This window comes from Paramormyrops kingsleyae, chromosome 15, assembly GCF_048594095.1.
Source record: "Paramormyrops kingsleyae isolate MSU_618 chromosome 15, PKINGS_0.4, whole genome shotgun sequence".
NCBI classification, from domain to species: Eukaryota; Metazoa; Chordata; class Actinopteri; order Osteoglossiformes; family Mormyridae; genus Paramormyrops; species Paramormyrops kingsleyae.
Genome location: NC_132811.1, coordinates 18,783,788 through 18,811,040, shown reverse-complemented (window position 1 = coordinate 18,811,040; position 27,253 = coordinate 18,783,788). Strand labels below are relative to the sequence as shown.

The 27,253-nt window shown below is 50.2% G+C and overlaps 1 protein-coding gene across 5 annotated transcripts in view; it reads right to left on the bottom strand.

The window, feature by feature from the left end:
• Positions 1-482: 482 nt before the first annotated feature.
• Positions 483-27,253, bottom strand: part of suco (SUN domain containing ossification factor) — a 32,007-nt gene continuing 5,236 nt past the window's right edge. The window contains exons 2-24 of one of the 5 annotated variants that reach the window (XM_072699438.1): positions 17,931-18,039; positions 17,433-17,543; positions 16,566-16,792; positions 15,801-15,941; positions 15,364-15,523; positions 14,188-14,302; positions 13,452-13,579; positions 13,276-13,343; positions 11,621-11,728; positions 11,415-11,520; positions 10,524-10,544; positions 10,279-10,334; positions 9,249-9,337; positions 9,070-9,135; positions 8,526-8,609; positions 6,804-6,885; positions 5,345-6,592; positions 5,173-5,260; positions 4,956-5,060; positions 4,705-4,859; positions 4,415-4,506; positions 3,642-3,697; positions 483-2,637 (exon numbers count right to left, since the gene is read on the bottom strand). In XM_072699438.1, coding sequence (XP_072555539.1) covers positions 2,254-2,637; positions 3,642-3,697; positions 4,415-4,506; positions 4,705-4,859; positions 4,956-5,060; positions 5,173-5,260; positions 5,345-6,592; positions 6,804-6,885; positions 8,526-8,609; positions 9,070-9,135; positions 9,249-9,337; positions 10,279-10,334; positions 10,524-10,544; positions 11,415-11,520; positions 11,621-11,728; positions 13,276-13,343; positions 13,452-13,579; positions 14,188-14,302; positions 15,364-15,523; positions 15,801-15,941; positions 16,566-16,792; positions 17,433-17,543; positions 17,931-18,039 — 3,799 coding nt within the window. In that variant the 3' untranslated portion in view covers positions 483-2,253. The remainder of the gene's footprint in view (positions 2,638-3,641; positions 3,698-4,414; positions 4,507-4,704; positions 4,860-4,955; positions 5,061-5,172; positions 5,261-5,344; positions 6,593-6,803; positions 6,886-8,525; positions 8,610-9,069; positions 9,136-9,248; positions 9,338-10,278; positions 10,335-10,523; positions 10,545-11,414; positions 11,521-11,620; positions 11,729-13,275; positions 13,344-13,451; positions 13,580-14,187; positions 14,303-15,363; positions 15,524-15,800; positions 15,942-16,565; positions 16,793-17,432; positions 17,544-17,930; positions 18,040-27,253) is intronic. The other 4 variants (XM_072699439.1, XM_072699440.1, XM_072699441.1 and 1 more) reach the window with 4 other exon arrangements.

The following is a 27,253-nucleotide window of genomic DNA, read 5'->3' as shown; positions in this document are numbered from 1 at the left end:
AGCCCTTATGAGGAAAATATGCACTAAATTTACAAACCTGTACAGATTATACAGTACTTCATTAGACAACATCATTTCGCATTATGTACCTACACACACACACACACACACACACACAAGTACCCTCCGTGAGTCTGTACTGGAGAAGCTGTTGGAAGATTGATGTTTACTTTGCATTTAAGATGCAACCCATTTGGGTAAATAGCTTGCACTTAAAATACTTCTCAATTTCTCAGTTTAATTCTCATCCTATAACAACAATCCAACCCAAAAAAGAACCATTTAAATAGCACGTATAGAGTCTGACAGTCCAGTATTGTACATCCGGACATTTGTAGGCTTATCTGAAATATAACTTACACAAACCGTGAACCATACTTTCTGACCCGTAAACATGTTTTACTGCAGTAGCCCAACTGGTGGGGAAGAGGCACGACTTCAGTTCCCGCCACCAAGAAAAAAACAAAGGCAACGCGCTTGGGTGAAAGTCAGTGTTATTTATTTAGAAATTCACAGTTTCTAATGGCAAACAACTCGGGAGTCCAACCCGTGCTCCAGTTCCACTAGTGCTGTGCAGCCCGTCCGCACAGAAAACAAGTAGCGTGTTCCCGTAGACCCCTGGGGACCCTTTCGGGGTGGAGTAGGGATGCCAGGGCACTGGCGTGGGCTCGGGGGCTTCGTTAAGAAACAAAGTGCACATTGAGCTCGTAAGAAAAATCAGCAACAAAAAGTACAAATAACACCACGTTAAAGAATGTGAGCGAATCGACCGTCGACTCCTCGTACCACCAGGAGAGGGCGACACATAGCATCCTCACATCCGTAACGCATTGTGACGGACGCACAAACCCCGACACGCGTGTAACATATTTAGTAAAATTCTCGAAATCACATTCAAACCCAGCCCACAAAATTTTCCTCAAATAAAATGAAGAAAAACATTTTCTATACTGTCATAAACGGGAAGGTGACGACTTTTTAGGCCGCTTAAAGGGATCCCGTCCTTATAGCGGCACAAGCTTAATCTGGATGAGAATCCTTTTCATTTGTTACTGGTTGTGAGAAAAAGACGCCTTCCCCGTTTCACTTTGAATTCAGTCCCACTGTCTGTACCAGAAAAGTCAAATGCAGCACGTCATTATAAATTTGTACTTTAAAATCTATTTTCTTTTACTTAACAGATAAGTGTTTAAATTCAAGGGTGGCTCCATACTCCATCACATGGACGCATGCATTGTGCGTCCTGACAGTCCATTGAGTAAAAATGTGTTTTAGGGAACACACATGTTGCGAAGGAGTAATATGTGGCATGTGCTGTCGCAGTACCTGCCACGGGAGACAGGGGGAGACACAGAAGAATCTTGGGGGATCCTCTTTCTGGGACTATGGCAAGACATATCTGGCAGACAGTGAAATAAATAAATACATAAATAAAACTCACAGCAGAGGTACCTTCTGGTGTCTGACAGAAAAACAAACTATTCCCAAAAAACAGGACCCTCAAACACATCTCATTTGGTCAGAAGAAACCTCCGTCATTCCATACGTAGTGAAAGTAGGAAGAAGTCGTTCTCCACCAGGGACGAGGACTGCGGGGGCCAGCCGTGACTTGCAGCAGGGTGACTGAGTCACGACATCCTCTACACTTACGGGTGCGTGATGTGATGTTGAGAAAGCAGGGCAGGGTGGGGTGGTTTGGGGGAGGGGGGGGCATTGGCAGAGACTCACAGCAGCTTCACCCACCTTGAGCAGCCGCTGAGTTTACGGAACACCTAAGGAAATCACCTCCTGGTCCCACGAAACAAAAGGTTAAAGCCACATCTAGGAGCGAAAAAAGGCAAAGGAGGCAGACAGTGGACACTGCACAGCCCTCACACACACCTGACACCACCAGGAGCCCCCACTAAACAGAGTGCCCTCTAAAGTCCAGGGCGGGACACCACCCCCTTGAGGCTTCGACCATCTGGTCGCTGTGCTAATCCGGTAGAAAAACAAAAATCTGCGCTAAAATACACAGCTTTGTCTCATCTTATTGATAAATAAGAGCTCTCTCTGGAAGGGAAAAAAGTAACGACCTATCGATCTCTAAAACAGACAGAAAAGGCACATAAAGAGGAAGGGGTCTTCGAAGTCGAGGGCCGCCGTGTCCAGGGGCAAGGCCCCGAGAGATGAGTCACGCCGCAGTTCCGCACCCTGCCAGCAGAAGGTGCCACTAGGTACCAGTCTGTTCCCCAGATGGGGATGGCGTGTGGCTTAGACCTGGCCCGAGAGCGCGGTGACCCCCAGCGCTCCCACGCCCATCTCCTTGCTGCCCTTCATAATGCCCTGGAGGGCGGGCAGCAGCTCGGCTACGCCCCGGCCCCGCTCACACATCCGCGAGCGCCGCCGTTTGAAGGCCCGCCTCTCCATCCGGCTGGGGGGTGGCGGCTGGCTCTCGCAGGCGGGCGGTTCATCCGAATGGGAGGAGCCCTCCGAGCTGCCCTCAGAGGGGGTGTCCCTGGACAAGGACACGCAGGTCTCTACCGGGGGGGGGCGGGGGGCACCGTTGCACTTGGGGCCTCCATTAGCTGCTGCTGGCGCGGGGGCCAAGGGCTTCGGGGCATCCACCTTCTCGGCTTTCATCTTGCATCGTTTCTTCTGCCCGGGGGGGGAGAGAGGAAAGATCACATGGGGGTTGGGGAGATACTCAGGGGGACGGGGCCACAGCTGAAAGCTGACTGGCCCCTGGAGTGGCCCCTTCCACTGTCACTCATCAATTCAAAATCTATCATTGGCTAATAAAGATGGCTCCTCTGTATACATTATGGCTCCTCTTATGCCCCAAACCTTAAAATACACTGCATGACCGAAAAAAAAAATGGCACATTAATATTTTGTTGGGACACCTTTGTCTTTCGTTAGGGTGCACATTCGTCAGTGCATTGTTTCCACGTGCTTATGCAACATCTCAACATTTTTTTAATCTAGATTTGCATTAATTTCTCATCGAGATCTTGTATTGATGATGGGGGGGTTGACCCACTCCATAAAGTCTTCTTCAGCACATCTCAAAGACATTCAATGGGGTTGAGGTCAAGGCTCTCTGGTGGCCAATTCAAGGGTAAAAATGATTCCTCCTGCTCCCTGAACCCTGACAATTTGAACCAGATGAATCTTGGCATTATCGTGCTGGAATATCTCCATGCCATTAGGAAAGGAAAAATCCAGTGATGGGATAAACTGGCCGTCCACTAGACTGAGGTACTGACTTCATTGCTGCATAACATTGCTGAGCTGTAATAATGATCCAATCATTGGCTCTTAAGTACTTGCGGATTTAAATTCAAACAGTGCGTTTTAGGCCAGGGAGTGTAAAGCGTAGAATTGCCCCTGTCGGGGTGGGGGGGTGGGGGGGGGTTGATGCAATGAGAAACATATGAAGCCCTGACATAACACAGCTTGAGCAAGCCCAGACTCACATGGTGTCATGGCATTGTGGGTAAGAATCCTTGCTTCCCCCAGGTCAAAGTGCCCCAAATACATGTTTTGTTCAGTAGAGGGGGTGTTTGGCCCACGGCCCAACAGAACCATTACAGCATATCAGGCCGACCCCGGAGCTGGGGCAAACCAGAACAGGGGTAGGGGGAAAATAGACACCATACCTTTTTTTCAGGTGAAAACCTTAGAGGTTCTACAATGAACAAGTCATCTGGACCCACTGAAAAGGGGAGAGAGGGGTGGAGGTTAGATGAAGGGACGAGCACAAAGCCAGCTGACGGACAAGGCGAGGCCAGCGGGAACGGCCAGCGGGGGGCAGCACTGGTGGTCAGGGTGGGCCAGGAACCGGGGTACTGGCCTGCCCAGCACGTACATGCATCACCTGGAACTCTATAACCTTCTAGAATTTTCTAGAGCCTTCTAGACCCTTGATGACCAATCAAGGGGCGAAGCATCATGTGAACATTTGCTGAACAGCTGCACAAAACCGGCCCAGTGACGGCATCTCGGGAAAAGCGGGACTGCTGCTGGGGCTGACCCTACACATGCCGGATGCAGAGTGGTCTGACGAGAGACAAACTGACAATGGGGCAGGGTGGGGCACCTAAGACCCCACAGCTAATGTGAGGGCCATGGAGAAAATGTTTGTGTTTCAAGCATGACCACATGGAGACATCCCCCCTACATCCACACCACTGGGGGCCCCTTTGGAAGTACAGCAGCCATATAATGGACAAATGGGGGGGAGGAGTAAAATTAAACAATATCATTAACTCACCTATCCAAAGGCAGCTCAATTTTTTTTTTTTCCCATCAACATGCTATGTAGCCCTTGTTCAAGCCCACCCACACACATTTACATTTTGAGTAACAAAGGATCGGGCCAGAAGGGGGCGCCATTCTGTGGGGGTGGAGTGACCACACAGGACGGACTTGCCTTCTGCAGCTGGGAACTGGAAGGACTTTGAGCGCACAAGAGGGCAGGAGACTCTCCGCTTCAGACTCATGTCATCATACGAGGAGAAGCACCTGTAGGGACAGAGCATGGGTCTGCAAATGTGGGTGTTCAGCTGGCTGGGGGGCAGGGGGGTCCAGTTCTAAAAGGCAACCTGAGCACATTCTGATTGGACCAGTGATGTTAAGTAATGCATCGGGGAGGTGGGGGTGTCCGCTGGATAACTATGAAAAACATTCTTTTCCAAGATCTCATGAAAGCTCAAAGAGTACCTCTTGGGGCTGGGGTAGTGGTTGATCTTAGGCATGGGGGGGCCCGAGCTCGGAGGAGGGGGGGACGCTCCTCGGCAGCACTGGAGGCACAGCAGGAGCCCGATGGACAGGCAGAGGAGCAGGGAGACGGCCAGGTAACTCTGCCGGTCTGCTGCCTGCAGGGTGACACCCAGAGCAGTGGGTGTTTATGGGGCCGTGAAACGTCAGGCGATTTGGCTACTGCCAGAAAAGGGGCCTGAAGACACTCTCACCTCTTTCTGAAGTTTGCCAACAGTAATGGACAGGTTGAGCACCAGCTGTGTGATGTTCTCCAGCTGGTTCTGTAGAGCCTGGATGGATTCTGTCTGCCGCTGGTCCTGAGGAGGATGGAGTCAGCATGCATTCCTCCAGTCAGCCATTCATTCCTTTGACGACTTTGTCGGCATGAGAAACACAAGAAGAAGAAAAAAACAAAAAAAACAAAATCACCTGCTCCTCCGCGATCCTGGAGGTATTCTGCAGCTTGATGATGGTTTTGTTGAAGGCCCTCTGCATCTCCTCCATCTGCTTTCGGTACCTGGATCAACCGATCGCTCCTGGTTAGACGGGAGCACAGAAACGCACACCGGCTGTGGGGGCCGGGTAAAGAGGACACTCTCACCTCTGGCTGAGCTCCTCCAGGTACCGGCTGCTGAGTGACATGTTCATCTCCAGTGCCTTGATGCGATTGTTGAGTCTCATGAAGACAGACTCCTTCTGGTTGGACCCGTGAACCTGGTTGCCATTCCCATTGCTGTAGCTGAGCTCAGAAGAGTTCTGTAGTTCGGCATAGAAGTCGGTGGTGGGCCGCTGCAGTTGGGCGCCGCCCTGGGCCACCAGGATCGCCTCCTCCCCTGGCTCCGGAGGGAGCAGCGGTGTCTCTGGGGCCAACGTAAGTGGCGTGGTTCTCTGGGGTTCATCCACGGATGGCCTGTCGGCATCCGACTCTGCCGGGGAACCCGGGTGATCGGTGGGGGGGCTGATTTCCAGCGGCCTTGTGGCCGTGAGGAGCAGCGGGGTGGGTTGCTCCACCACGGCGAGGAGCGGGGGCTCCACTTTAGTGAACTCGCTCTCAGGCCCAGACAGATCCGCTGTGGGAACCGCGCTGGACCAACTGGGGCTCCCACTGCCGGAGGGGGGGGCCCTCGTCCCCTCATTCTGCGTCTCGGAGACACTGTCTTGGTAACGGGGGTCTGTCTGTAGTTCATCACCCCGCGACGGCTCGAGGATGTCCTCCGTGGGAGATACCGTGGCGACGGTGGAGTCCACAAAGCTGATCGGAGGCAGCAACAAGGAGCGGCTGGGCTCCAGCAGCTCAGTCACGGTGATGACGTCTGCGGTACCTTCAGCGGGCAATGTGGGAGTTGTTTCCATGGAAACGGAACTCTCCTCCCTGGACGAGGGGCGCTCCGTCTGTGGGACGGGCTCTGCGGGAAGCTCCTGGGTCGGCGTGGGGGCAGGTTCAGGGCTCGGTACCGGGCTGGAGCGTGCGTTATCCCGATCTGCCTTCACTTTCCGGCGCACCGGGTGCAATCGGCGTGGTGCGTGTGCTGCAGAACACTGCCGGTGGAGGTATTCCAGCAGGGTACCAGTGCAGGACAGACTGGACAGGGCCCCGCACTGGGCCTGACTCTCCAGCTGCCTTGGGTCCAAGCTCCGCCCCTTTGACTCATCCTCCCCACGTTCCTCCTCTTCCTCCGCTCCGAGGAGGGTGACGGTGGACTGGCTGTGCTCTGGCTCTTCCTCGTCCTCCTCCAGCACCAGCGTCACTATGCGGCTCTCCTCCGGGGGCGCCGGAGTGGCCAACTCCTCCACATCATCCCCCGGGTCCTCCGCAGGGTTAGCGGATTCCAGCTCCCGGGTCTCCAGCCTGGTGGCAGAGGGCACAAAGAAAACCACCTGGCTTTCAGAACACGCTCTTCTTATAAAGTGAATAACTGCAAATCATGTTTTTACATAGACTGTTTGGGGGGGGGGGCACTACATGCCCCCAGTTAGTTTTTGTGTGATGCAGAGGTGAGCTGTAATGACACAGAGTGGAGAGCAGGTGAGAATGCATGATGGTAGCACGAGGCACCCACCCTGGAAGAGCCGAGGGGGTGGGCAGAAGCTCGGAGCCCCCGGACGTGCTCGTCATGTTCTCTGCTTCCATGGAGGAGTTCACTGTGGGGGGGGGGGGGGGGTAATTCATTATCTTATTGCTGCAAGCTATTTCCAAAAAAATTTCAGTTAATTTTTGTTAGATTCAGTCACGAACCATGAGTGAAAGTTTCCCTGCCTCTGTAGTAACAAAGCAGCCTATTTAACTGCGTGGGGGATCCAGAAAGAAAAGCGCAGAGCTGAGCGCTGCTATTGTGGTCTGTTTTCCATTAAGATCTGCATGGTCACATGACCAAGATGCAATTGTGACTTCGTGTGGCAGAATAAAACGCTGGAAGAGAGCTAACGTTCCTTCAGGAGGAGGGAACTCTCCAGACTTGTGCGCCATCCCCGTGGTTTATGGGAAAGCCGACATCCTCTGGGTGCCAGCAGACAGACGCTCCCCAGAAGACAGAAAAGGGTATCCTGCAATCGCATTACAGACGCTCCCCAGAAGACAGAAAAGGGTATCCTGCAATCGCATTACAGACGCTCCCCAGAAGACAGAAAAGGGTATCCTGCAATCGCATTACAGACGCTCCCCAGAAGACAGAAAAGGGTATCCTGCAATCGCATTACAGACGCTCCCCAGAAGACAGAAAAGGGTATCCTGCAATCGCATTACAGACGCTCCCCAGGTTATGATGAGGTTACGTTCCGATAAACGTAACATAAGACGAACATATCATAAGGCGAATGTGCAATTTAATACAGCACACCTAACCTAACCTAACCTAACCTAACCTAGCCTAACCTAGCCTAACCCTAACCTAGCCTAACCTAACCTAGCCTAGCCTAACCTAACCTAGCCTAACCTAACCTAACCTAACCTAGCCTAACCTAGCCTACCTTAAACATGCTTAGAACACTTATATTAGCCTACAGTTTGGCAAAATCATTAACACAAAGCCTTATTATTTTATAATAAAGTGTTGAACATCTCATGTAATTTATTGAATAGCGTACTTTTAGTGAAAAACATTTATCCATCGTAAAGTCAAAATATCATAATCAGAACCATCGTAACCCAGGGAACGTCTGTACTCTGCGCTGCAAAGCCCTTGGACTGCGAGCTGGTGAAAGAGCTCATTTGTGACGACACCCGCTGTTCCTAGAGCTCATTTGTGACGACACCCGCTGTTCCTAGAAAGCAAACGAAACTCCTTCTCGCATTTTCCCAGAATTCTTTGCTTTGACGGGGACTAAGTTAAACTGCCACTGAATCTTCACATTCAAAAACATGTTGGTGTCAGTATGCAATTACATGTCTGTCAGCAGATCAAGGCAAAGCTTGTGGCCTCCCCACAAGAGCTTACACTCACACCTCTGACCTGGGATCAGCCCTTAAGCACACATGCTTCCAAGTTACCATAACAATGGCGGACTGCTTCTTAGCAGTTAGGAAGCGGTGCATGGTCAGGAAAATCACCCAAAGCTGGTTCTACAATGACTAACAATGACATTTCCACATAGGCAGGTTCAGGAAGTACGGAACATTACCAGCAGGCCGTCTCAGATCCTGTCAGACAGCATTCTGGAGGAGTATTACACGGCACGGCATTGCCTTCACGGAACGAAGAACAAGCAGCAGCCCAGAAGCCCACAGACGGATCCTTTCAGGGGCCGTTTAGAACCAGGTGTGCTTAGAGAGCTTGAGTACAAACCCTGTGATCCGTCCGCCGGCTCCAGCTCTGGACGCGCCCCCAGAACATTGGCTGCGATGTTGTTGACCATATTGAGGATGGCGTCTGTGGGGAGAATGAGGAGAAATGAGCAGACGACCTGCGCCCCCCACTTGGTAAACTGAGAAGGGCCCACACTGAGGCCCGTGGTTAGCCTGGGTGCCTGGATTAGATTTTCTTTCTTGGGTTGACAGAGTAACGCTGTAAAAACAGCCTGAGAGGGAGGCAGAGCTGGGTGTGAGGCGACCTCAGCCAATAGGAGCCATGCACTGGGACCGCCCCCCCCCCCCCCGGGAGGCTCTGAAGGTGAACACAGCCAGACCAGTATGCCTTTAGCAATGCCCCCCCCCCCCCCCCCCCCATGGTAGCTGTCAGGCTGCTCCTGTGGCGGCTTAGAGCCCCGTTCACACCCCGTAAGAATCTGAACATGGGCTATTTGATTAACACATATCTAGCCATTTTATCCGTGTGTGACGCCCAGCATGCTCTGCAGGTCGTGTTCGGCGGAGAGGCCACTTGTACATACTGGTAGCTGACCCCAGCAGGTTTTTGGAGGCCTTGTCTTCGGTAGGCACGTAGCCTGGGGGGTAATCTGTGGGGTCAGAAAATCGCGGATCAGCTGCTAACTCCTAATAATGGGACGGAGAGCTTCGGAAAAATCTGGCTTTTCAGAGGCTGGCAGCTGAGATGGACGGGCACCCTCACCGTAATCCTCGTCTGGGTACTCCAGTCTCTCCGCGTACTGGGGCTCTGCGATCTCTTCGTACTCCTCCACCATACTGGTACCAAACACCCTGTCAAGGGGGAGGGGAGGTCAAGCTACATGAGGGGGAAGGGGGTGACTTTCAGGCCCCCTGCCATTTTAACAACTCTGCTCTTTATGAGTGGATCTTTTCTACACTTTAAAATGTTAAATGCTGGTCTCTGCCGTCACACTTTTGGCCACTGAGGTACAGCCACTGTGGTTTTCTGTGGCCCCAGTCGCCCCCAGGGACTGAGGGGGGGGGCAGAGCAGGAACCGGCGGCAGGAGAATAATTACCGCCAAGTCTGTCGAAGGTTTTGGGCATGCGGCCAAGGGCTGCCCTGAAGAGTCGGGCGGGCCCCTGTTCACATCACACACACCCCCACCCCACCCCCCACTCTGCATGCCCTCACAGTCTAAATTAACTGCAGCTATGGAGCTGTGGCAAAGCCCTCAGGCACGCTGCCCTCAAACTGCACTCAAACAACGTTACGTGCCGAATTCTGCGTTTACCGATACCGTGTCCGGAGACGGCACAGCGTAGCACAGATACCCTGCGAAGTGCAACCCTGACGACGGCCGCCGCGGGGCAAAGCTCCTCTCTGCCGATCTCCCTGACATTTTAAGGACTAGGAGTCACTATCAGCTTATTGTCCATTTTTGTCCAACCCTGTTCATCTTACTCTTACGTTCTGTACTGTCTTTGCACTGTCCGTGATGTTCTACACCGTCTGTAGCATCGCGTGTTTCCTGCCTCCTTCTGCAACATCTGTAGCATCTGTTGCCTTTTGTACCCGAGTGTGGCTGAATAGGTAAGCAATTCCAGACGCGCCCGTTACCCACGGCCAGTAAAGATCTTGAATCTTAACACTAGCAAAGTCATCACACAAAAACGTTATTCCGTTAGGCCGTCATTTACGAATAATCACCCACATTTTAGTTGCTTTATTTCTGTCTTAATCGCAACATTCCTTCAGCGGTCCGGGCTTTACCTGATCAGACTCAGGGGGCAGAAATGTTCAGACCCAAAGTGGGACAGCAGTTCCACCTGAAGACCAAAAGATGTGAGGGAGATTAAGAAAAGGTTCAAAGCAGCCAAAGCGGTACTCAGCAAAATACAGACAGCAGGGTGTCAGAGTCGTGATCGATTCGGTGTCACCACAGTACTGCATCACCAGCAAAGCCCCCTGAACCCAGGACCATGCACCCAAAAGGGGTGAGAGAGGAGAAGGCTAACCTTTATGTACTTGATGAACATCTGACGCAAGAGGAACAGCAGAGAGACAGAGGGAAAGAGAGAGAGAGACAGCAGTTGGTTAAAAAAGGCCAGACAGATACCGCCAAGCCGAGTGATTTGGCTCTTCGAGAACGAGATGTTTACAGAAGCTGCAGAATCAGAGAGAAGCAGCCAGTCAGAATAAAGGCGTTCTGAACCTGAGCAAGACGACACAGGTCTAGAGAACTGGATAGGGCAGATCACCCCCCCCAGGCTGTGGGGAGGGGGGGGGGTGTACAATGTGTTTTGATGCATTAGCTGGCACACATATTGCAGAACCGCTCTGGGGCAGCCTACCATTCACACGGATGTGCTCCAACTGCTACCTTCACTTTTCACACTTTGACAGTTAAAATAATAATTATAATATAATTTAAGCAAACAGGTGTGTGGCAGGTAAATAGAGAACAGAAGGCGGCTCCTGCAGAGAACAGAAAAGCCACATTAAGCACCGAAGAGTGTGGGGACACCTATAGATTACGGAGCCGAACACCCCCCGGCGCGGTGACCGGGAACGCTCCTTGCCAGGCGGCACACGCAATCGCGAGTGACTGCTTTCCCGACACACTCCGGTCAGGTCATAGATCAGCTCTGGTTTCGCTGCAGGACACCAAGTCCCCGTTATTTTTACGGGAAAGTCGCCAGCCTGTGCAGACAGGTGTGGGAACAAGGAGCTCCTTAGGAGACCCAGAAGGAACGTGCTACTCCTCTAGAGGTCCATGACCTTTGACCTTAGAAGAACGTCTGAAATGAAGGCCGTGTGTCCTCCATGGAGAATCGCCAAGTCTCTCAATATGTCACGTCTCAGAACGTGTACTCCATCAGGATGTCTTGTACTACCTCAGGCCTCACCTTCATGTACTTGGCGTAGAGTTGCTCATCCAATGGGAAGCTCTGGACGGTACGCTCGTCCCGAGCATGGAAGGTGCCCAGTTTGACCCACTTGTTAGTTGGGTACCTGATGGTGTGAGCAGGTAACAATGGCTTTGGTCGAATGCAGAGAATTGCAAACCCACCCGGCCCCGATTCAGACAGCAGGCTATCTAAGGACACCTGACCTGTCACTGATGGACACCAAGAAGTCTTTGGGGGTGGAGGAGAACAGCTCGAAGTTGGCGATGTCCAACTGTTTCACTTGGATGGGTTCACAGAGCTCTATGACGAACCTGAGGCGGGAGGGGGGTTGGCGGGGGACAATACAACAGTCATGAAATCCAACAGGAAGGCTTCCCCGCCCCACCCACCCCCCCCCAAAAGTCCAGTCCCCTTTTTTCCGGGTGGTACAGAAACAGTTGGCATTGGGGGCGGGAGGAATGCCAGATATGTTTGTGTTCATATCTGTGTGGGGACCTTGCATTCATGTCTATGGACATAACCCCAATCCCAGCCATGACAGCCTTAATCCCTCCACAGCCCTAACCTTAACCACAAGTAACCAAACAAAATATAGTCAAACCTCGGACTGCGAGCAACTTAGTTTGCGAGTGTTCTGCAAGACGAGCAAAATTTTAAAATACATTTTAACTTGATAAACGAGCGAGGTCTTGCAATACGAGTACAGTCGTCCCTCGGCATTTCGCGCTTCGACTTTCGCGGCTTCACTCTATCGCGGTTTTTTCCAAATACATTTATTCATTAAAAAGTTGATAGACGGTGAAAATGATACAGCGCTCGGTTGTCTGAGTCAATTATACACCTCTGTATCACAATTAAAATAAAAATTACTGTACGTATGGACTGTAGGCTTATGTATTCGAGCACCCCCGCAAATCCTTCAATGCCAGGTGCAGCCGAATAATAAAGAAATAAAGAATCCTGCTTCGCGGAAATTCATTTAATGCGGTAGAGTCTGGAACTGATTAACCGCGATAAACGAGGTACGACTGTATTACGTATACACTGTCTGCCTAGCATCACATAATCACAACTGAGCCGATGGCTCTCTCTCTCTCGCTCTCTCTCTCGCTGCGGGATTGTGGGTAATCATTTCCCATGCTCGGTCTCAGTTGGCGTGCCTCACTCGTATAGTCAAAAATTAGTAGAAAAGCACCACCCGAATAAGGGCTTAGCAGCGTTGAATTTGTTTAATGACAATGCAATGTTCACATTTCTGCGGAATCGAAAAGGAGGCAAAAGCGGCTGTCATTGGATAGGTTCCTTGTTAGTCGCACAAAAAGAAAAAGATTCCAGTGAGCCAACAGACAGCAGTGATTCTGTTAGTTATAGTGAAAGTCGTCCTACAAAATAACCCTCCTCTCCTCCTCTCTCTCGTCTCCCTCACACTATCCACGATTCTTTTCAAAGGCAAAGTGCAGGTTAATTTGTTTTATGTATTTTTATTTACTTATATTTTGAATTAATCATTTTTATATGAATATTTTTGGGTTGTGGAACCAATCATCTGAGTTTCCATTATTTCTAATGCAAAATTTAGTAATTTGGATTATGAGTTAATTTCCGGAACGAATTCTGCTCGTAATCCGAGGTTTTACTGTATAAGACTTTTGGCATTGATAATCTGTAACTTCAATAAAAAAAGTCACAAAATTTAGTTTCCCTCCCTGTGGGACCGACAAAATGGACCCCACATTAAAATAGCAGGTTCTCTTTATATAGATCTCACGAAGACGCACACACACGCTCACTCCCCCCCCCCCCCCCCACACACACACACACACACACACACACACACACACACAGTGTTTAGACTCACCAGATCTTGGTGCTACACGGATTTAACATGTACAAATCCATGTTCTCCATCAAGATGGCGGAGGTACTCTGCAATGACAAGGACAGAGAGTGAGCGGGGACAAGCATCATGAACAGGGAGCAGTCCACGGATCTCCCGCCCGCCCTCCTGGCGCCCCCTGCAGGCTGCACACACACCTTGGCTTCCGTGTTCGCAGACAGGATCTTGGCTCCGCACTCCACAGAGGCATAGTTATTTTTGAAGTTCTTCTGAACCTTCTTCACCGAGTGGGGACCCCCGTTGGAGGTGGTGTGCAGAGACTGACCTGGGCGGGGGTGGCATATAGGCTCAGGGGTGAGGCATAAACACACAGCCCGTCGTTGACGTATCCCATGAATACTCGTGTTTCTCGCCGGTGGGGGGGGGGGGGGGGGTTGTAAAAACGGCTCTTATCTTATGTGTGGGGAACAGGGGTGGGGTCTTTATGTGACTGAGCTGGAGTACAGGGACAGATAAGCAGAGATTGAGAGAAGATCCAGAAGGTCTTATGGTACATTCTGGGTTTTACGCCTTTACCCCTCCCTCGATGTCTTGCCAATTATTATATCTCTTCCTGCAAAGTTTCAGGATATCACCCCTCCCCCCAGGCAGCTTGGACGGGGCCTGTCCCATGGTGACAGCGGTATTCAGAGATATGATCTGACACCCCCATTTCTGCTCCAGTGGACCAGTCCATTAGCCTGCCGGCATTCTCCCCGAATCCCCCTGACACAATGGGCATCATGCATGCTCCATTTCTCCCCGCTGACACTCAGGCCCTGTCTGTGAGGACACTGCTTCCATGCCAGGGTCCCGGGGAACGGCACCCCTTCCCCAGCCAAACCCTCTAACCCCACCAGGAGTCAGGACAGCAAAGAGCCACCTCCCACTTACTCTTCTCCTTCTCAACCTCCATCACCTTCTTCTTCCACTCATCAAAGGTGGGGATGTCCTCCTTGCCTGGCACGGAGGGGTCTGGCTCCTTGGAGACAGGGACGCCTGCAGCCTGCTGCAGGACGAGCAGAGGATTAGCTTCTGGTGTGCAAACAGCATACCACTAGTGAGCCAGAGCGATCACCAGCAAAAATAACTAAATAACTAAATATATAAATAGGCTCTGAGCTGGGAATGTGCGCTACTCAAGCATTCTGGGAAATGAACATTCGGAATTCAAGAGTTTGTCATCTGCTGACTAAACAGTCAGTCACACTATGCAAAGGAAATCCCTCTCTGCATGTCCTTCCTGTTACCGGTAAACACAAATCCATCACAAAACACAAATGCAAATTGAGGTGCTTCAAGATAAAAGATAAAAGTACAATTATTATGACAATAGATATGTAAACAATGCGATGCCAAGTCATCTTATACTGCAATATAAACATGTAAGCGATATGCAATGTCTGCAGAAGTGTGTGTCTAGTGGGGGAGGGGGGAGCTTAGGGGTAAGTACAGACCCAGCCCCTCATTGGCTGGAAACACATCAACAATTTGGGGGATGCTAGGGGGGGGTGGGGGTGGTTCACAAGCCCAATAGCCTGCGGGTAGACACTGCTCAGGACAGACCGGCTCTGTGAAAGACTTAACACCACAAAAAGGGCACATAGAAACTATGGGAAAGGAGGAAAAGATTCATTAAATGTTTAATATTAATCTAATTTAATTAAATACTTAGACGCAGCCCCAGCTGACAGGTATGTGCACCGTCTCTATGGTAACGAGGTTAACCTCAATGACCAGCCCTTGCAAGTGCGACCCCCCTCTCAGGGGCCCGACGGCGGCATCACTCTGCTGACCCTGGGATTTAAACCGGTGACCTTCTGCTGACAGTCACAGTGTGCTGACTGACCGAACCCCATACCACCCAACCACAGTCCTCTCTGAAATTTTCCATGGAAACCGACTGCGACATAAACCTGAGAACTCGATCCTCTGCTTCCGTCTTGCACAATCTCAAAAACACCAGCGACAAGTCGAGACAGTCCCAGGCGGTTCCTCTGAACGGCTTAACGAGTTGCACGAGAGTGAAGTGACACCCCAACGCAGAGTGATGCCGGGCGACGTTCGCACCTGCTCCTCGTCCCCGAGCTCGAGCTCGTGGGAGGTGTTCCCACCCTGGTCCAGCTCCGGCAGAGCCTGCTCCACATCTGGGAGGAAGTCCAGAGGCTGCCTGATCCCCTTCCCTGGGCCCAGGCCACTGGAGGCGTTGTCTATGTGATCCACGTCCAGGCTGAGGAGAGAAAGGAGGACAGATAGAGAGAGAGAGATGGGGGAGGAAGAAAGGAGATACATAAAGCCAGTGAGTCTGTACCTAAAATTGAGACAAGAAGAATGATGGAGAAGCACAGACAGGCTCAGTCTGATCGGAGCAGAGAGCAGCGACGTCTGAGTGACACTGTCGGCGAGGCTGGTGGCCTGCAGCTCAGCGTAGCGGATAGCAGGCCAGCAAGGGAGGCGGCGGTGGGGGGGGCCTGCGTGTGCCGCACCGCGGCCCGGCCGGGACTCACCTGGCGAGCGGGCCGCCAAAGGCAGGAGGGGCGCTGGGGAGGAGCGCCACAGGGGGCGCTGTGACCTCACAGTCGGTGGCCGACGGCTCGGCGTCAACCGAGCCGCCTACAGGGGAATCGGCACTGGTAACCTCTATCGAACTGGGAGAAAGAAACGACAGGCCGTTTACCGGGGGCTGCCGTGGCAGGGAAGACTGGGGAGGAGAGGGGGGGGGACGGAGGCTTCGGCGCAGCCAGGGGGAAGAGCTGCCCCTCAGAGGCGGGATCAGAATCCCGGGAAGAGTCACAAAGAGCCCAGAGCTTGTGGCAGGACCGAGCAGGTCCCTCAGAAGCTGTGTGGGGGCGGGGCAGGGCGGGGGAGTCCAGCGGGCGGCCAAACGGCCAGACAATGTCCTTCACGTCCCAAAAAGCAGATGTGCAGCCCTCACGCGTGCCGAATAGAGACCGGACACGGCACCACTCCAGCTCAGGAGGGTCTGGGAACATGAACGCTGAAAGGCTCAGTCAGAAGAAACTGTGAGCAGAAGGGGGGGCCGGGGGGGGCCCAAAAGTGAAAACAAAACCAGACTGAGAGAAAGAAAAACCGCTGATGGAGCTGAAAAGGAAACGACTGTTAGGAGAATGGATCCGTAACGAGGCGCATTCAAGGCCAAACGCCAAGGGCCACCTCCAAGGGCAGGGGCCCGTATTACACCCGGTTAATGGAACCAGCAGCCACGCCTCGGTGACCCCAAGCCCCCCAAGTGCCAGATTCGTGGCTCTCACCTCGATGGCGAGGCGGGGGTCACTTGTGAGGTAGGCGTGGCCGCTACATCCTCGGGGGCCCCGTGGGGGTCCGCAGGGGCATCGGCGGGAACGGCACTGGTGGCAGGAGCCGAGTCTCCTTGGGGCTCCGGCTCGGGCACCAGCTGGAGCTCAGATTCTGGTGCCGGCTCGGCGTCGCTCACCGGTCCTGGTTCGGCCGGCGTGTCTGGCTCCTTCGTTTTCACAGTCTGACCCAGGAAACACGGCCCAGTCACATCGGAAAAGTCACAAACAAGCAGACGAGCAGCTGGTCTGTGCGGGTGCAGACCGCTGGGCTCTTTCGACATCAGTGCAATCTAAAACATAACACCTACTGGTGCACCAATGAGGAAATCTTGGCCCATACTGAGAAGCGATATATTTTTGACTCATATTATCGATACTGACAACCAGCTAACTGCTGAGCTAAACTAATCTGTAGTGAAACTGATGTCAGTGATGTTACTTCTTAACATCCTGTGAATGTGTGTAGCAACCACACCATATAATGCAGACAGTGGGACGAAAGATGAGTAGCGCAGACTTGGGAGACTGTAACCAGGGTCTATACGACAAATAGGCCAAAAAATCCCTTGTCTTCCACTATGGAAAATGGCTGATCATCTCCAATGCCATCATCTCCATTATTTTAGTAGTTGTGTCTTTAGCTAACTTTGAATATTAACTGAAGTCTAAATATCAGCCTGCAATATCGGTCAAGACTGACACATTAGATCAACATCGATATATTTTTATGAACATTAGCTGATAGCGGTACATTAGCCAGCATGCCCTGTATCTCTAATAGCATCACATCAACGAAACTCCCGGGAGACAGTTTCACGGCACCTGATCTCTCTCCACATCCCCTCGTCTTGACATCTCCAGCGAAGTCCTCTCCGCCTCCAGCCCCACGTCGTATGACGACTCGATGTAGCTGGGCCACTCCTCCTCACCCTGCTGAAATCAGTCACATGGTCTCCACCCACAGCACCTTCCCCCGAAACGGATTACCAAGCCCCACTTATCAGAGGAAAAAAATAAACAGAAGGACAACCCTACGCATACCATCTAAACAAACTGACAGGGGGCTGAGAGTCCTTCTCAGAGGTATGGATCACCTCCACGTCAATGACCACTATACCCTTAGCAAAGCAAAAAGCATTGCAGCCTGTGTAATACAACAAAGCAGCTGTGTTTGCTGGAGTTACGCAGATTAACAGCGGATGGTTTGAAGGCTGCTTCTTTCCTGCTTCATTAACTATCACAGAACAGGATTTGTGTCGGTCAGGACCAAAGGTCAAAGGAAGCGGGACTCCCGCAGGACCCTGTGTGGGGTTGGCTTACCTGGTCATCAGAGACCTCCTCCAGCTTCTCCTCAGGGATACAATCCTGTGCAGGCAGTACTGGGCCAGCAGGGGTCTCTTTGGAGCAGTGGACATGATGACCGGCGTACCTGTAGGAAATCGGGGGAGATGTGAGCATCCAGACTCTCTTGACTCCATGGTGGAGAACAAAACCAAGGCCTGCAGCTTCAGGATGAACCTGAAGGTCACCAGGAAGCAAAGCATTCACATGCTGAGAGAGAGAGAGAGAGAGAGAGGACTGAGTAGGTGTTGTCATATTGGGGACATGAATATCACGGTGGCCTCTGATGGGGTTCGAACAGAATGGAACAGCTGAGAGATCATCTCTCCTGGCAGGAGGTCAAGACCAAGCCTAATCTAGGAGCTTCAGAAGGTTTCCAGGTTGCCCTCCTGAGATCAAGGCAGTGCAACCAAAACAGAGGGGTTCTTAATAGGAGCATGAAACGCCCCTCAGAATTGAAATCCTTAAGTCTGCAAAAACTGACTTACAGGGCACCTAAAGCATAATACTGCCTGGTACATGTCCAGAAACATCATGGACGTGTACCTACAATAGCAGGTATCCGAGGGAACTCTGGAAAGTTGGCATTATTGAATGTTTTTGAGATGACAGTCACAAATATTGCTCCTTAACCTGAACTGAAAGCTAATAAGAGAGATCTGGAGGAGAGACATCAGCAAACATCATGGGGGGAGGTCAGCAGTTTTGCGACCGCAGGGTGGCAACGCCTATCTGACATCTTATCAGGGGAGGTTAAAATCAAAGTGACGTGGAGCCTCCGGAATCTGGCTGGTTGCCATGACTCATGGAGGGGTGTGATGGAGCATCTGGATGGGGGGGGCCTGCCGAGAGATTTCCGCGTCACACCCCCCGTGAAGCGCATTTGGTACGATCCTCCCGGAGAACAAGAACAGGGGAAGGAAGAGGGTCCCATAGGAATGGGCGGCCAGTGGCTGCGAGGGGTGTGTCAGAGCAGTGGGGGGGTGAGCAAACATCAGCAAAGGACTGTCTGCAGAAAGCTGACAGATGGAAAACATAAGGGGGAAAACACACAACGTACACCAAAAATATATAATCTTTTTTTCATGTAGCATGTGTTCTTGAGTATGCATTAATAGTATATTTTTAGCTTATGCGTTTTTTAAGGTACCTTGAACGGTATGGCATGGTAAGTCTGACTTATGTAAAATCTGACTTGTGCACGGGTTTGTGGAACAGATCACCTATGTCAGCTAAGCGCCTGTACAAGAATAATGATGTAGCCACATTTCTGAACTTCATTAGCTGGCTGCCCAGCCATGATCAGTAACATACATCATTAAATGTTAATAAGAATGTCAATAAACGCCATCAATCACAAGACAGCAAGACAACAAATCACCTCCACGTGACATCTGAGAAATCTCCACTCATACAAATATATAGAACTGTGACTGAATCCCCCTCCCCCCACTCCCAAAAACACACACAAACAACTACAAACAGTGTCTTATGAATTCCAGTAAAAGCACCCCCTTGTTCAAGAAACCATGCAGGGCCCATCCCTTCACGATGGGGCTCGTCTCCCTGTGAGACGTCGGCCGGGGTTCTGGGCTCTCCCACGACACATAACACTCTGAACACTCTTCGTATGCTATTAGGCTTAAGAATATTGTTGGACATATATATTCAGCAAGTTAACATAGTTAAAACTTTCATTTCAGAAGCCAGGAATACAGCCTAACAATAAACTGAATGAAATGCTTATTATAGTTTATAGTTAGGTTTTAGGAACTTCCCCGTATTGCTAACACTCCGTGACTGGATTTGTGAAAATGCTTATTACTCATGATTAGATTAGAAACCACACCTCCCCCATTCATGACATGGAGGGTGGGGGCAGGGCGGGGCGGGGCGGGGCGGGGCAGGGCAGGGCAATCCCTTCAGGAAGCTCTGACATGCCAGCGGCAGCCTGCTCTGCCATCACCACCATCATCAGCATGAAACCGGAGACGTTCACCTTGAGGCGGCATTGTGGAGGACCAGCTGCTGGGGGCTTAGGCCTGTCGGCCGCTAACCCCCAAAACGACCCACCCCCAGATCAACTGCCGCGTTCCCCACATACACTCAGCCTGTATGTACTCACTCAACAGCTTAAAAAACAGATATTTCAGCCCAGATGGGAGATAAAGGACAATGCAAAACACGGCATTCGTCAAAGAAATAAGCGCGTGAAAACACAATGTAGCGAATTCCTGCTTCATCTGACAAGTAACACAGAAACCCATTGTCCAAACAAGGGTGTGTGTGCATGAAAAAAAACACGTATATCATGTTGTGGGGACATTGTGTCCCCATAAGGTAAGGTATACCCATTCACACACACACACTCATTATATAACATTCAGAATGTTCTGTTTGCGCTGTTTATTTGTCTGCTCCATGTGTTCTGTTTTTGTACTTCGTCTTGTTTTGTAGTTGTTTTGTAGTATAAGTTTGTTTTGTGTGCGTTAAAACATTGCAGCTGTATGTACAAGGATTTCCCTCTAGGATCAATAAAGTTTCATGCTACTGATCTTATAATATTTGCATTGGAGAGAACAGAAATTCAACATGATGTTAACAACATGGACAGTATTGAAATGTCAGAGTTAGAAACAATGCGATCAGCTGAATGAGTAAGGCAGCAGCGATTCCCGACATTCCGGCCGGGATTTCAGAGACGCGCACTGTCCAGATCAACTTACAGAGGTGACACCTAGCTCTGCGCAGATAAACACAGTGGTTCCTGGGTCATCTTCGGGAGCACAATCAAACGAGTGTCATCGTCACGGTCACGGGAACTTCAGAATGATTCCAGTCGGGCTGGGGGCGGTTAGGGCACATGCGGATCCCAAACCAAGAATCACTAGTCAGAACTGATTCCTGGGAACCAGTGGAGAATATAAGGTGAAGAATCCACCCACAACAGCACATTTGGCGTCCTCCGTCATTTAAAGCGCTTTCTGAAGCCACCAGCCCGCCTTACGTAACTGGCCACTCCAAGCAGTATAAGTCTCACAGTTACACTGAAACGCCCTGCTATCCCTGCTCCGGACAAGCCGGCACCTTCTCTGGTCTCTGGTTTCCGTGTGACCAAGCCAGAGAACCACAAAGAACACCGACACGGGGCATAGAAACATCTGAATCTTGTCCCACATATACCTCCATCCATGCTGAAGGTCCTCGCATGGACCGGACACGTGGTCCTGTATCAGAGACTCAAAGCTAAACGTGAAGCACTTATCAAGGCCGTGACCGTCACGTCCGTGTGAGAAGAGGACGGTAAACAAAAGGGCCCTTCGCAAAGGACTTCTTACCGACACACATGCAAATAACCCCCATCAGAAGTACAGCCCCCATTCCTACTCCAACTGTCTACTACAGAAATCAGGACACAATTGACCGCCGCCCAGATCAGTGTTTCCCAACCCAGTCCTGGGGACCCCCAGATAGTCCACATTTTTGCTCCCCTCCAGCCAGGGTTGGAGCCAATCCAGAATGCATTCATCAATTCCAATCAAAATTAGGGAATGGAACTGGAAGTTGGGATCGGAAAAAAAACTATGGGGAACAGCATTGGAATTGAATTTGAGTTCCATTTCCTGATTTGGATTGAAATTGATGAATGCAATCCGGAAGCTTCCCAACCCTGCTCCCAGCTCCCTGCCAGACAGTCCACCAAAGTACTTTTGGTACTTTCTCTTTTCTAGTGACTTCCGGTCGGGTACCAGTACCAAAAGTTCCAGTACGGAAAGTGTAAAACCAGCTGGGGTACTTTTTGGTACGTCGGTACATTGGGGTGGGACTTCATCCATTGCTTATGCAAATAGCCCACCTCTGAAACACAATACAAATGTTGCCTGGAAAACAGTTGTGAACTCAGAAAATAATAAACGAAGTAAAATAATAATAATAATAATAATAATTGAATTCTGGTCAAAAGAACAGATACAAAAAAAGATTAGGATGGCATGAAAATAAATTTTAAAAAGTACTTTTTTAATGTACTAGGGCAGCACGCATATAGCGTATCTTCCTACTGATGTGATGTTGTTGTAAATATAGTGACGTGATTGTTATAAAAAACATTGGGGTATTTATAAAGTAAAAAGGAGTATCACAAATTTCCCACAAACCTATGAATGATTTAAACAGCAATGATGAAAATGATTACGACTGGTAATGGAGAACGAATACAGTGTTCGTGAAAAAGCAGTGGAGGTAAACTGTAAATTGATTTGTAAACATGAATCACATTATCTATAAAAGAAATGATTATTAAAATTGCAAAGCTAGCTAAGCAATTTTTTTCTATGACAGTAAAAATGATTTAGCGAAATTTAAACTCCCTGCACTATAATATCCATACAGAATTGAAAGTAAGAAAAAGCCTGATCTTAATCTAGCTGACTAGCGGTGTAAGAATTGCATGTGCATAACATGCGATGTTGGCATTAATATCGTACATCGCCCAGCCCTATAATATATTACAGCCATTTTTTCAATTCAGTACAAAATACCCTGGCTCGCGTTATGATGTCATTTGGTGCCAGAACCAGTATTTACATCAGTGGAAAACCAACACTTTGAAGTACCATACTTTTGGTACTTTCTCAAAGCACCAAAGTTATGGTGCCTAGTGCAGCGGAAAAGCGCCCCTGATCTCTGATGAACCTGATCCCAGGCAGATAGTAACTCATTAGGTACGAAACATACTTGGTCATGGAACTCCAGGATCAGGGTTGCCTGCCGCTGCTTCATACAATCACTGTGACAGTTGCTGACAGAAAGAACTGAACTTAAGCATGGTACTCAACGACTGACTGAGTATAGATGCAAGATAAGGATGCCAAGCTGAAGGGGAACCTGCCGCTCTGGTCACAGCAGGAATATGGAGAGGGTCTCCTAAACCCAGCAGGCTTCCCTGTCTCTTCCAGGACCAATTAGGATGCCAGTGCTGAGAAGCAAAACTGCCTAAATGAGACCATTACAGGAGACCACTGCTGTTGAAACAGACGTCAGAAGTATGGGAATCCATCAGAAACTCATAATTTTTTTCCCAGGAAGACCAGAAAAACAACAGTGAAGTGCGGTAAGTCACGGCGCTGAGGCTGCCTGACGCTGTTACATAATGAGCGGGTCACCAGCCAAGCACACGCTTGGGGGGGGGGCGGTGTAAATCACTCACAGTCCCAAGAAAGACGCCACCTGCCCATTACATGTGTGGGTAAGGAGATAAAGAACAGAAAGCTGTTTAGCTACTTTGTGATAAGCTCCAAACTAACGCTGATGTAATTCATGGTAAGATACTATCTGATTACTCAAGACAAACTGCAAACTGGGTCCTGATTGCTTCATTAGAAACACGATGCACCGTGTCTTATAGTAGAGAAACATTCAAGGCTTTCAAGTGTTAAGTACCTCACTCATGAGTCTGACTGGCAAACGCTTAGCGTCGAGTCCCTCTTACTTAACTGCTATGCCACCTGCCCCCCCCCGCAGGTCAGGGCAAGCTGAGGGGCATCCATTTGCCAAATGCCAGTCTACCAAGAGCACAAAGGCAGGAGCGGATTTGTCGGATCTAAGGGCTCACTTTAAAAAAAAAAAAAATCACTTTGGACGCCCCCTCCCCCGCCCCACGGATGTTTAAAAAACTAAATAGCTACGAAGAAGATTGTAGCACACACACAAAGGGGGTGGGCCTGGAGGGCTACCCATCATGCATCTGTGGGGCTACCCATCATGCATCTGCAGCCCAGGGCCAGAACATCCAATAGGAGCACACCCCCAACACAGCTGGTCATAAGTTACTTTGTGAATGCTGCAGTATGTTCCTGACCACTGCATGAATATTTAATACGGACATCCCCCCCCAAGCGTATTTCAATGGTTAAGAACCCATTAAACAGCTCATAACCTCCCCCCCCCATGCAAAAATTATCTGGATAGAAGGCCTTTTAGTAACCATGCAGTATGTCTGAACAAAATGAACAAATCTGGAAAAAGCAGGACACATTTTATAAATATTTTAAACCACACACCGACCCCCAGTCTATTCTACACACACATCTTCAGAGTATGAGCTTAATCTACATTAGCGGCATTAATATGCTGTATAAACTTACCCGAATGCACATTCTTGAGGAACACTCCAACACATTCCATGACTTAATACTAATAAATGTATAATGAAGCTGTCTAGTTCTGGTTAAGATCAATACTGCCGTTTTTGAGATACGACCAGAATAATTGTGAGGATTTGGCTGCGCCAACGCCTGGCTCTGCACCCCAGAATGAGATCATAGATTTTTCAGAAAACAAAATGACAATTTCATCAAAAAATGGCCAGGGGGAAAAATGGGAAGTAGTGTACCGTTTATATAACGGCAAAGAGGAGCACTTGCCTCTCCTGAGAGGATCTTACTCCCGTAAGTACTGGGCTGAAAAAGCCTTTGTTAGAGACCCTGAGTGAGACGGCAGAGTTTGGACGTGGAGGGGGTCTGACTGGCTGCTGGCTTCAACCCCCCCCCCAAGTTAATTGAGGTGAGAGAGCTGGGTGTCTCGGGCCAAAAGATTTAAGTGAGAAATGTATAATTCCAGAGCAGAAACTGCCACAGAACATGATTCAGACCCATGCATGCCGCTCGCCACGTTCTCAAACCAGGGAATAACATTCCTCACAGTGTACGGGGGGGGGGCTGAGCTCTGAAAGGACACTATGCTGGGCAGGGGGTTGCAATCAGCACTGCTGCACCACCGTGACAGAGTGAGACTGAACAAGGCGTACGTGCAGAGCGCAGAAGCCCAGCACTTTGCTCGTCTATGGTATTAAAACCTACAGGCCATCAGGACCAGCCAATCAGAACCATGACTGAGATCACATGGTTCGGACGTTAATTTCCAAGGAATCCAAAGGGTCACCTTACATCTAAACTCTCAAAACACGATCTGCAGGTCATACATGGTCATTAGGATCCAGTCAGAGTGTTAATTAAATGATCAGCAACAGATAATTTACACCATCGCCACCAACACACAGAGCACCTCCCCCAGGTCTGAACACCTCAGAGCAGGACCAGGAGGACCAGGAGGACCAGGAGGACCAGGAGGACCAGGAGGACCAGATCACTCTCAAAGCCAATATCTCCGCTGAAACACAGAACTAGCATTTCCATGTCGGAGTTTAGTTGTAACACTTGCACGGTGGAGAGGCCTCGAGCTTCTACAGTCATCATGTCATCTACTCAGAGACTAACTGCACTCCGCCCCCAAAATAGTGAGGCCTCGGGCTCGACACAGAGCTTTGGGGGGGTCCACATGGACCCACACGTGAAACAATGCACCGGGAAAGGAAGGATCAGAGACGGCACCTTCCACGAGTGCCAGCAGGGGGAGCGCATTAACCCTAACCGCACTCCGGCTGGGAGTGATTCCCTCTGAGGAATAATAATAATAATACTGAATGCCAGAGGTACATGGAGCTCATCCTGTGCAATCTGGTCCAGCTGAGGGGCACGAAATAATCGTCATGGTCGAGGAAGCAAGAAATCCCCAGTGGGTGTGACAGCCACTTCCTGAACAATCCAGTGTGCGACTGGGAGGACCGGCTCCACCAGTAATCACTCAGAAGAGTGACAGAACACAAAGCTCCCTTCGGGGTGGGGGGGGGGGGGTGGGGGGCTTTTAAAGCAGGAGGTCCAGAATTCCAGGGGTCTGATAAATTTACTTATCTTTAGAGAGGTGTTTACGGCTCAAAATTTCATGCTTTTAATTTTCACGCATTAATTTGAGAAGCAAATCCTTCTTTCCCCCACATCAACATTACACATTGACAATTAGACATGACATTTATCGTATCCAAAGTAAGGCACATTTGAGAAAGCAGGGTTAGTCAGTCCCTGGAGCAATCTGGGGTCAAGGGCCTCGCTCTGGGGCTCAACAGGAATATCAATCTGCAGACCCTGGGAACCTTCTGATCAACCCACTGAGCTAACCTTCCGTGTAGCAAAAAAAAAATGACAACTAAGAAATAAACACTGACAAACACATGTCACAGAGTTAGATTATGTTATGCTGGTGTTGGAGAATGCATGCAATATGACCTTTAACCTTAAATAGCTTTTAAACCTGAAAGTTTCACATCCTGAATGTGACTTAGCACTAAAACTTAACCAGTTGGTTCGTAACAAAATTCCTCATTGACAACTGCTGAGTAAATGAGAAGAGGTCAATGTTTGCAATGAATGAATGGGCTGCACTGTAAAGACTGTAAAGACCCCCAACCCCCAGGGGGCAGCCTTGTTACCTCAGATCACATGTCAGTCGCTCCAAGACCCCTGTGTCGAGAGAGCCCAACACTTACTGCCTTCAGCTCGAACGATGGAGCCAATAAGCAGGATGCAAACCCCAGGCCCCTTTGTGTATCTGACAGCAAGCACAATGGCATGGGGGGGGGGGGAAATCAAAGGATTTCCGTGGAAAAATAAGGCATTACAGGAAGAGGTGCCTCCCATCCAGCAGGTGAGGCTGACAGACGAAAATCACCTCAGATGATCAGACCCAAGCTAAGCATGCAGTTACTCGGGGGGGGGGGGGTCGACGTGGCAGTCGGTGTACACGGCTTACAGCTGGCAGCGTGCTGATGTGGAGGTCAAAGGGCAAACTCACAGACTCACACGTTCACTGCCCGCACGGCTCCCCGCTCTGCCGATGTGGAAGAGCTTACCGTACAGACCAGAAATACACAAGAAACATCCCACGTATGGCGCACTAAAACATCCCACGTATGCCGCACTAAACCATAGCCACTTAATAATGAGAGATTTAAAGGGCCTCAGAGGAAAATAAAACCACCTTTATTCACGCGTAATAAAGCAGCTTTCGCTCAGCGCCTAGTACCAGTTTATCCTGTTCTGTTACCGTTACAGACCTCTCTGATCCGCACACCGTTACCGTCGAAGGCTGGCGTCTGCCCGGCGGGGTCCTGGGGGCGCTGCTGGCACTTGGGAGAGGGGCACACCGGTGTTGGGGCCCCAGAGATGCGAGGGACAGCTGTGTGGCCACAGAGAGAAGATGGACAAATGTTCGGGGAACGCTGGTCTTTCCCTGTAAATTTAGGACTGGGAAGCTTCTGGAAGTACGACATATATCCAGGGGAAAAATAAGCACATCAGTCCTCGAACCCTGAGCTGTGCCACGCTCGGCAGCAGGCTGCACACTGGGCCATCAGTGAGTCAGTGACAGTGGATCACAAATATTCTGACTGACAGGAAGCAGCAGGC